Below are 11,160 nucleotides of genomic sequence, written 5' to 3'. Positions count from 1 at the left end.
TTTGGATTTTGAATTATGAGTTTTTATTTTCTTTTTTGCAAAATCTTAATCTTTATTTGCCAAAGTTTAAAAAAGAAAATCCCATTTCTTTGAACTAGTTTATTATAGTTCTTTAAATTTGGGTTGATATTTGAAAGCATTAAAAAAAAAGTAGGCAGTAAGGCAAAACAAACCAAAAACAAAAAGATGGTTATGAATGGGACCTACTTTTTATTTTATTTTATTTTTTAATTTGTAATTTTGTTTAAATTTTGAAGATCTATACTATATATAGAATGGACCACAAGGGAAGAAATTTTACATTCATAATTTGTCATTACATATTTTAATAATTTTTATTTTTTCTTTCATTACAACTATTTAGGTCGAGGTAGTTACATGCAAAGTGGTGTATTTTTTCATGTATGAGTGTGTTATAGACCATAGATGTAAAACATCACGATCTAACAACGAATATATGCTTGAATAAATAGTCATATCTGGTGCCTCGTTACAACTACTCAGGTTGAGTGGTTACACGATAAAGTAGTACAACTTTTCATATATTGGTGTGTGATGTAGACCATACATATGAAACATTACAATCTAACTATGGATATATGCTTGAAAAAACAATCACATCCTTTGTTCCATTATAACTAACTATTCAAGTCAAAGTGGTGTATCATTTTCATATATAGGTGTGATTTAGACCATAAATATGAAACTGCACAATATAACATGAATATATATTTAAATAGAACATCATCTCATCTGCCCTTAAAATTTCATCAATTCATGTTTTATTTATAAATTGAATTTTAGCTTTTTAAACATTTTTATGTATTGAAGCTCTCTACAAATGATCGATACCTTGCACAAAATAGGTGCCTTAAACTATCTTTGTGCAACCAGCCAATTTCTCTCCTTTGTCATCCCCCTCCTATCATATTGCATTGTAAGATAAAACCAAGCAAATTTGCATTAGGAAGAACTCAATGACATCAACAAGGCCACACCAAATGCTCTTTGCCTTGCTGTATCACCTCACACATTGAGGAAAAGAAATAGTGGGATGAATTCTAACGTGTACTCTATCAGAACTAAGCACAATGGTTTGAAGGTTTTGAGAAAGTTAGAATTTAGTTTTATCATTTAAAAGCTAGAATTTGTTGCTATAGTTGGATAAAACCCTCTAAATAGTGTAATGAAAATTAAAACACTAATAACTTATTTGTCAAAGTTTTATCTAACAATAAAGACTATTCATGAGGTTTATCAAATAAGAAGGATGAAATTATAACTTTTAAAACTACATAGCCAAAATTCTAAGTTTTTTTAAACAATAAAGATCAAATTTATAATTTAACATATTAGAAATTATACACTAGTAAGAACAATTTTCTTTTTATTTTAATGAAAAAGCATACTAATGGTATTTTGTAGGGAAATTGTAAATCCAACCATGATTTTTTTAATTCGCAAATATAGCAAAAGTTTTAAATCTAATTTATGTTTTTGGTATGTTATTTCAATCTTATTCTCATTTGTATATCAATTGATATACGTTATAAATTATTAGTCAACTGATATGCTTTATTTTTTTGTATATCAATAAGTTGCTATACTTTATATAAAGTACATCATTTATGCAACTGAAATATAATGATTTTTAATTATGTCAAGGTAGAATTTTTTTTTCCTTTTGATATGGAAGTTGTTTTCATTCGATTAGTTCAATTTAGGTTTCCGTGTAAGTTTTCTTATGTTTTCAAAAAAAAAAAAAACTTAATTTGTTGATATATCTTAATTGCATTAATTGTGTCGACTAATACGTAAAATACAAAGTACATCAATTAATTTGTTTTATTTTCAAAGTTTTGATATGATTTTAGTGGCATGTAAGTTACATTTAGTTTTTTATATCAATTGCATGTCACATTTATTTTTTATATCAATTGTATAATGTATGTATTTCATATTTCGTGTGTTAGTTGATTGATAAACTAGATATACAGAGAAAAGAAGCATATCAATAATACCAAATATTAAGTATATCATTCGAAATGATATACTTAAAGTATAACATTTGTATTTCAATTTTATATAAGTATTACTTTAAACTACATTTTAAGTAAATCATTAATGTATTAATAGTATATCATCATTCACTAAAAATGCAATATTAAGTATTATATTTGTGTATCAATAGTTTACCGACACCCATTTGAAATTCAGTTTATAGTGGTGTATCAATAATATATAAATAGGCTTCTTACAAATTCATTTTAAATCTAGCATTGGTCTATCAATAATATATCAATTTATTCATTCTAAATTAAAATTCTAGTATAATATTGATATATTAGTAGTATATCATGTCAATTAAAAATCCATATAAAGTATATCATTGATGCCTCATTAATATAGCAATACTTCTTATAAATACATTTATTCTAATATGTCAGTAGTAGAAAACCAACCACTCAAAATTCAATTTCAAATGTAACATTGGTGTATCAATAGTTTATTAACATAAATTTAGAATAGTTACCATCAAAATGAATTAAACCATTATAAGTTAACGATAATGTGCTAGAAAATTAATATTCTATAACAAATGTATAAAAATTCAAATTTAAACATGTTATTAAAAATTTGAAAACTTGAAAAGTAATAATTTGGAACTTGAAATTCCATGTTTATGTTTATTTGGTTCCTAAACTTTCAAAAATATCTTATAGGACTTTGAACTTTCAATTTTCTTTTTAATAGACTCATAAATTTTTAATTTTATGTTTAATAAATTAAGTCTACAAATAACAAGTGTATTAACACTTATTAACTAATTGATAAATTTGGTATAGTGAAAGATATATTTGGTATATGATTTGTATAACTGATTTATCTATTAAATATAAAATATATCGATTGACTTATATACTAAATATAAATATATTAAAAGCTATAAAGTAGATCATTTAATAATAAGTCAATATAATTTAACCTAAAAAAAGGGAAAGTTAGATGAAACTCAAAATTAGTACTTAATAATAAAAAAAAGAGGTTTGAATCTTATTCTATTTTGGTCCTTACACTTTCAAAAACCTACCTTCTAAAACCTACATTCTAGTCCTTGAATTTTTTTTAAAGTGCTTACTTTGGTCCCTGCTATCATAGTTTCATTAACTCTTAAATATAATGGTGAAATTGCTTTTATTTTTGGATGGCTAGACTGCCATGCTAAAAATTCTAGGGTTTTTAGATCTCAAAAGCCATTTTGCATCCAATATTTTAATCGTTTATTATTTTGATACATAGAGTGTTGATATTTTACTTTAGATTCATCTTACTCAATCCATGTTAGATATAATTTCATCTTTAAACATATTTTATCTATAAAAAATATCAATATAATTTTAATAGTAGAGACCAAAATATACTTTTTAAAAGTTTAGAGACTAAAACAGATATTTTTGAAAGTTTACTATTAAAATATAACAAGATTTAAAGTTCGGGGACTAAAATAGGATTTAAACCTAAAAAAAAGAAAATTATTTGAATGACAATACTACTAAAAATATTTACAAATAATAATAAATATGATAGTAAAAATTTTATTATATTTATAATTTTTTTTGGGTTATTTTTCTATATTTAAAAGGAGGTCCTAAGAAAAATAAGAAGGAAAAAAAAAAAAAATCCTGTTCGTCGACTCAAAAACCCCTGTGTAGCGTTGTGAGAGAAAGAGAGTTCGTTCCATCACAATAAAACCTTATCTTTCTCCATTGTTCTCTCTCTCTTTCGGAGCTCTCTCCAACTCTCAGCCGCTCCCCACAATTCCTGCGAAACTCACAGGACCTTGTGGATAAAATTTCCCTCACCGGAACTCGATTGAATTCCTTCATTCTCCATTTTTATTTTCTCCACACCTCGCGTCCATGGAGTCGAAGGAGTTCGCTCAAGAACCGTCGCTACACAATTCAGTCTCTTCAGGTTCTTCTTCGACTTCCTCCTCGTCTTTTTCCTCTTCTTCCGTTGATTCCCATGCCGATACTCCCTCTGTCGATGACCGACAGATGGGGGTTGCTGAAATTAAAACTAGTGTAGCTGGCGATGGGGGAGGTAGTGATGCTGGTGGTTCGGAAACTGAAGGGTTTCTGAGTGGGGAGGAGGAATTTGAATCTGCTTTTGATAGACCGATTGTGGGTTATCCAGAGGAAGAAGCCCTCGGGAAATCCGTCCAAGGGGGTGATGGTGGTAGTCCTTTTATGAGTTATTCCGAATTTTCTGCTCCGGTTAGTGTTAGGCCAATTGCGAAGGTTTCTGTTGATAGTGACATTGAGGAGGAGGAGGAGGATGGTTTTCAGGTGGATGAAGACTTGGGGAGGAAGGGGGAAACAGATTATTTTGTTGAGAGTAAGAAGGGAAGGGAAGTTGAGGTTCCAGTGGAAAAGGAGGAGATTCTTGTATCTGGTGGAAATGAGAATTTGGGTGATGTGGTGAATGAAGGGGATGATGATGCTACTCATGTGGTCGAAAGAACAATTGAGTTGTCGGGGAACTCGAAAGAAGGCAATGTGCCTGAAAGTTCAGTAGCCGAGGATGTTGGCTCTGTGCCCGAGGAAACTGTTGATGGTGGGAAGCAGGTGCCAGAGGGGGATGAGTTGAATAATGTGACAGCCAAACAGCAACAAAATGAGGCTTCAGATGGAGAAAAAGAAGCAGAGTTGAATAAAGAAAGTATGACGGCTGGGAAGCAGGTTGATGAAGGGATTGACTTGAATGAGAAGGTGGTTGCTGAAGATGTAGAGCGATTAAAAGAACAGGAAACGCCTGGTTCTTCTTCTGATGACAAGGCTGATTTGGGAGACCAAGCAAGCTCTAAGCCTGTAGAACTAGCAGATGGAAAACAAGAAGCGGAGATGGAAAAAGGAAGTTTTGTGGCTGAGAAGCAGGTGGATGGGGAGGTTGAACTGAATGAAAAGGTGGCTGCTGAAGATGGAAAGCAGTTAAAAGAATTGGAAACTGGTTCTCCCATCGAAGACAAAGCTGTTCTGGGTGTCAAGGTTTTAGAACCAGCAGATGGAGGTCAGGAAGCAGAAATTGATGAAGGAAGTCCCGTGGCTGATATTCAAGCAGTTGGGGAGGTTAGCTTGAATGACAAGGTGGATGCTGAAGATGGAAAACTGTTAACCAAATTGGAACCTGTTTCTTCTGTTGACAACAAAGCCGATCATGACGATCAAGTAAACCCCGAGGTTGCAGAACTAGCGGATGAATTTACTGGTTCAGTTTTAGATGACAAAACCTTGCATGAAAGTTCACAGGTGTCAGCAACAGATGCCGTTGGTAATCCGGATGAAATAAAGGACGTGGAAAATAGGGAGACTGCAGATTTGGTACATGGAGCTGCCAAATTGGATAATGGGTTTGATAATGTTGGTCATGAGGTGGATGAGCCTGTTGACCATAATTCTGTGGTTTCAAACTCTGAGATTAATAACAACGTGCCGGATGTCAGTACCGCAGTTGCAACACAAGAAGTAGCGCCTCATGGAGACAGAGCAATTGCTGCTTCTGATATTGCAAAAAGTGAAAATCTTGCGGATATGGATGTAGAAGATCAGCAGCCTGATGGAGATGGGGCTTCAACAGTTAATGAAGAAAGAGAAACTGTGAATCTTGTTGATTCTCCAACTGAGGCAGGGAATGAAAAAGATTCTAAATTTGATTCTAAAATAAGAGAGGATGTGCCTGGTGATGTTGAATCTGAACCGTCTCAGGAGGATAGGTCTTTGGTTAAAGAAAGCATCCCAGATAATGCTTCAGTGGAAGATAGCGGAATTTCTGTTGCTCCTAAGTTACTTGAACCAGTTTTGAATGAAGTAGATGGGGAAAAGCAACCTTTAGATGAAGAAGGTGGTATTGAGGGTTCTGGTACAGATGGAGAGACTGAAGGTGAGATATTTGGTAGTTCTGAAGCTGCCAGAGAATTCTTGCAGGAATTGGAGAGAGCCTCAGGAGCTGGTTCCCATTCTGGTGCAGATAGTTCTATTGATCATTCACAGAGAATAGATGGCCAGATTATCACAGACTCAGATGAAGCAGACACGGATGATGAAGGTGATGGAAAGGAGTTGTTTGATTCTGCTGCTTTGGCAGCACTTCTTAAAGCAGCTAGAGATGCTGGCTCAGATGGTGGCCCTATCACTGTGACATCTCAGGATGGCTCCCGGCTTTTTTCCATTGAACGTCCTGCTGGTCTTGGGTCTTCACTTATATCTGGAAAAAATGCTTCCCGCCCAAGCCGTCCTCTCACTTTTGCCCCATCAAATCCTAGAATGGGGGATGATTCTGAAAATAAATTGAGCGAAGAGGAGAAAACTAAACTACAGAAGTTACAGCAGATAAGGGTGAACTTTTTAAGGCTTGTTCAGAGACTAGGTGTTTCTCCTGATGATTCATTAGTAGCACAGGTTCTATATCGTTTTGGGCTTGTAGCCGGTAGGTCTACTGGTCAGCTATTTAGCTTCGACAATGCGAAAAATACAGCTATTCAGCTTGAAGCAGAAGGAAAGGAAGATTTAGACTTCTCATTGAACATACTTGTTCTTGGGAAATCAGGTGTGGGAAAGAGTGCAACTATAAATTCAATTTTTGGGGAGGATAAAACTCCAATCAATGCATTTGGGCCTGGCACAACTACGGTGAAAGAAATTGTTGGGACAGTGGAAGGTGTTAAGATCAGGGTTTTTGATTCACCTGGTCTTAGATCCTCTTCATCTGAACGTAGTATCAACCACAGAATTTTATCCTCAATTAAGAATGTAATGAAGAAGTTCCCTCCTGATATTGTTCTTTATGTGGACCGGCTGGATAACCAAACCAGAGATCTTAATGATCTGCTGCTGTTAAGATCAGTATCCAGCTCCCTTGGTTCTTCCATCTGGAAAAATGCGATCATCACTCTCACTCATGCTGCCTCTGCTCCACCTGATGGTCCATCTGGTTCCCCTTTGGGTTATGAGGTGTTTGTTGCTCAACGATCTCATGTTCTTCAGCAAACTGTTGCTCAAGCTGTTGGTGATCTGCGCATCCTAAATCCAACTTTAATGAATCCGGTTTCACTTGTTGAAAATCATCCCTCTTGTAGGAAGAATCGAGATGGCCAGAAGGTGCTTCCTAATGGTCAAAGTTGGAGGCCCCAGCTATTACTTTTATGTTTCTCTATTAAAATCCTCGCTGAAGTAGGAAATCTTTCAAAAGCTCCAGAGACATTTGACCACAGGAAGATTTTTGGTCTCCGTGGCCGTTCACCTCCTCTTCCATATTTATTGTCTGGTTTGTTGCAATCCCGCACACACCCGAAGCTTGCATCAGATCAAAATGGTGATAATGGCGATTCCGATATTGATTTGGCCGACTTGTCTGATTCTGATCAAGAAGAGGAGGAAGATGAGTATGATCAGCTCCCTCCATTCAAGCCCCTCAGAAAATCTCAGATTTCTAAGCTTAGCAAAGAGCAAAGAAAGGCATACTTTGAGGAATATGATTATCGGGTAAAGCTGCTCCAGAAAAAGCAGTGGAAAGAGGAATTAAAAAGGATGAGAGATATCAAGAAGAAGGGTCAACCTAATGTGGATGATTATGGCTACATGGGGGAGGATGACCAGGAAAATGGTAGTCCAGCTGCTGTACAGGTTCCTCTACCTGACATGGCCCTTCCTCCTTCTTTTGATGGTGATAATCCAGCTTACAGATTTCGATTCTTGGAGCCAACATCTCAGTTCCTGGCAAGGCCAGTCTTGGACACCCATGGTTGGGACCATGACTGTGGATATGATGGTGTGAATCTTGAACAGAGTATGGCCATTGTTAATCGGTTTCCTGCTGCTGTTACTGTTCAAATTACGAAGGACAAAAAAGAATTCAATATCCACTTAGATTCCTCAGTTTCTGCCAAGCATGGAGAAAATGGTTCTACTATGGCAGGTTTTGACATTCAAAATATTGGTAGGCAGCTTGCCTACATCCTTAGAGGAGAGACAAAATTCAAAAATTTCAGAAAGAACAAGACAGCTGCTGGGGTATCAGTGACATTCTTGGGAGAGAATGTGTGCCCTGGATTTAAAGTTGAGGATCAGATTACACTAGGGAAGCGTGTTGTACTGGTTGGTAGCACTGGCATTGTTCGATCTCAGGGCGATTCTGCATTTGGTGCCAATTTGGAAATGCGGCTAAGGGAGGCCGACTTCCCAATTGGACAAGATCAATCATCACTTGGTTTATCTCTTGTAAAATGGAGAGGAGACACGGCGTTGGGGGCAAATTTTCAGTCACAGTTTTCAGTTGGACGAAGTTACAAAATGGCAGTACGTGCAGGAATCAACAACAAACTAAGTGGGCAGATCTCTGTCAGAACAAGCAGTTCTGACCAACTTCAGATTGCTCTTATTGCTCTCCTTCCAGTTGCCAGGGCTATTTACAACAGCCTACGTCCCGGAGTTGCTGAAAATTACTCAACCTATTAGGTTATGTTTCATTTTTATATTTCTTTCTGTTCATTCTGTCGGCATTGCACACCGTAGGTTATAAATTGAGCACTTTCTGTTTTAATATCTTTCCAGAATAAGTAAGATTCTATTGAACTATGAATTTGAATCTTGGCTTCCATGTTGTTCTATTCGAAAGCAAGGTGTATTATCTCATCCTGAATTTAGATTTTTTACATAATTGAGATTGATAATTGCTTGCTTGTCAATGGCATGTAGGTTATTAACCCTTTGAGATATCTTTGTAATTGTAGTATTTGACTGTGAAATGTATGGGGAATTTAACATGTTTTGGTTGTCCTGGAATATTGGAAACTGAAAAAGCTTCTACTGGGGCCCAGTTTTAATGACTCTCGAAGTTTAGAAGAAGCTTGACTGATTGAAGTCAAAACTCTATGAATTGTAAATTTAAGCTTTGGGTCCAGTCTAGTCATTTGCACACAACTCTATGAACTGTTATTTGTGAATAGTTACTTGTGTATACTAACATGCTTTGCCCTCCTCGTGAGTGATAAGCAAACCCCTTATCCTGCAACATCTTGCACTTCTATTTCTTCCAAGAATGTATTCTTTTTTACTTCTATTTCTTCCGAGACTGTTTACTTTTACTCTTGGTTGTTCCTTTGTTTTTTATGATTGATATTAGGTGAACTGCTCTTTGCATTATGCTCATGAGTCGTGGCTTATCCCACATTCCCACTAATAACTAGAGAGTCTTCACCTACCTCCAAGTTATAGTTCTTGAAGACAAAAAAAGTTTCGAAAATCTCAAGCCCTTTTCACCAAGTAAGAGTGAAACAAAAGAATTCTAAAACGAACCAAATGAACCAAAACCCACCGAACTGATGTTGATCGGTCAGAGCTTGTCTCTCTTTTACATGTTAGAAGACCTATTTATTCTCTCTTTCTTGCCTGGAAAGACGCCTGTTTTCTTTCCTCCTCTCCTCTTCTCCTCTTGCATGTTGTTCTAAATTGAGCGAGCTCTCTGATGGTCTCCGATAGATCAGCTGATTGGCTAGTTCTTCGGTTTCTTTACTTTCTCTCTCTCTCTCTATATATATCTTCGAGGAGTTGATTAACCTGTAGTCCAAACAATCCTACCAACTTTCACCCCTACCACCAAGACCTTGGAGGTCTTTGGGAATGTACTTAGACTTCCTCAGGGGATAAGAAGAAATGAAAAATAAGAACATGAAGAATTCAGCCTAATAAAGCATGATAATGAGAAACAACCTTATTTGAACAAGATTTGTTCTATTGGTTGAACCAACTACGTCTTGATCGTATGATAGAGAGCTCTTAGAACAATGCTGATTTTGGACTACAGACTATGGAAGTGTTGGGCGAATCAGAATGTATATTTACATGCTAGGTTGCATTACACGGATTATCAGTATGAACAAGGAAGTGTCTTTTATGTTTGGCTAAGAAAGGGTAAAAATATGCCTACACTTTCCATATTCTCTTACTGATGGGCACTTCCATTAGCATAGTCATTAATGGGTCATTTGTATTTGTGTTTGTTTGCTTTTATAATTTTTGTTTTCAAGTATATATTGGTAAGAATCTAAATGTCCATTATTCTAATATGAATTATTGTGTTTGTTTTTGCAGGAATGGTAGAACAATAGAGGGTATTCAATGAGATTTTATTCCTTCATCAAATCATGAGTTTTTAAGTTTTCTACAATGAGGCCTCTTATTCTGAATGACATTTTTGTCCTTGATTTACTTTCATTAATGTATTCTCTTTCTCTCAAGTTTAATTCTATATTGAATGATGATTAGCATGAAATTAGTGTATTAATTAAATTAGCTAATAAAGAACTTTATACTTATTTATCTGAAATAAAATCAATTTCTTTCCATATTTAGTTTTGGACTGTTTTTAAATATAGAAAAATAAGCAAAAATATTTACAAAATATAGTAAAATTTTAGAACTATTAATGATAGATGTTGATAGACATCGATAAACTTCAAGTGTCGTTCTAAAATTTTGCTATATCTTGATGAAATAATTTCTCTTTACTGTTTTGGTGGACTATCTTATTAAATTAGAGTAGAATCAGAGACAAAGATTCTACTTATTTCATCCGTTTTCAAGATTTTAGAAGTTTTTTTAAAAAGAAGAAATATCACAAAATTGGTAAAATTTTGGTTTAACTAAATTAATGAATGATTTATTTAGCTCTCCAACGTTTTAAAAAGTAAATTGTTTTTTATTTTCTTATTTTTTTAGTCTATGTTGCCAATAGCTATAGTGAAACTGTGAGATTATTTGTAGCACAAGTACTAGTTTTGTTTTGTGCGTTTTTTTTTTCCTTTTCTAAGTAGAGATGAATAAAATCAGAAATTACTAGAGACCAAACATCAAAGATATCGATTCCTCTTAAGAATAATCGATTCCTCTTAAGAATAAAGGACAAATCAGTAGGAGGAAAGACTTATTTTCAAGATTAAGACGACACATAAAAAGATGTCAAAGCTACTAGATTATGCAACAGTAGTATTAGTCTGTTATCTAGGAAAAATGATTCAACTGGCCAAAATTAATTGAACCTCTCGACGAATCGATTGATTGACCTAATTGGCCTATAGTTTCATTCATCTATAATCATTTTTTT

General features: G+C 34.7%; 1 protein-coding gene across 1 annotated transcript; it reads left to right on the top strand.

The window, feature by feature from the left end:
- The first annotated feature begins 3,671 nt into the window (after window positions 1–3,671).
- On the top strand, window positions 3,672–10,329 carry LOC120090440 (translocase of chloroplast 159, chloroplastic). Its single transcript, XM_039048106.1, has 2 exons — window positions 3,672–8,513; window positions 10,149–10,329. Exon 1 carries the CDS (start codon window positions 3,921–3,923, stop codon window positions 8,511–8,513), a length of 4,593 nt encoding a protein of 1,530 aa, XP_038904034.1. The 5' UTR covers window positions 3,672–3,920; the 3' UTR covers window positions 10,149–10,329.
- Window positions 10,330–11,160: the final 831 nt, after the last annotated feature.

This window comes from Benincasa hispida, chromosome 11 (assembly GCF_009727055.1).
Source record: "Benincasa hispida cultivar B227 chromosome 11, ASM972705v1, whole genome shotgun sequence".
NCBI classification, from domain to species: domain Eukaryota; kingdom Viridiplantae; phylum Streptophyta; class Magnoliopsida; order Cucurbitales; family Cucurbitaceae; genus Benincasa; species Benincasa hispida.
The sequence above is the reverse complement of the archived record's forward strand: the minus strand, read 5'-3'. Positions and strand labels throughout refer to the sequence as shown.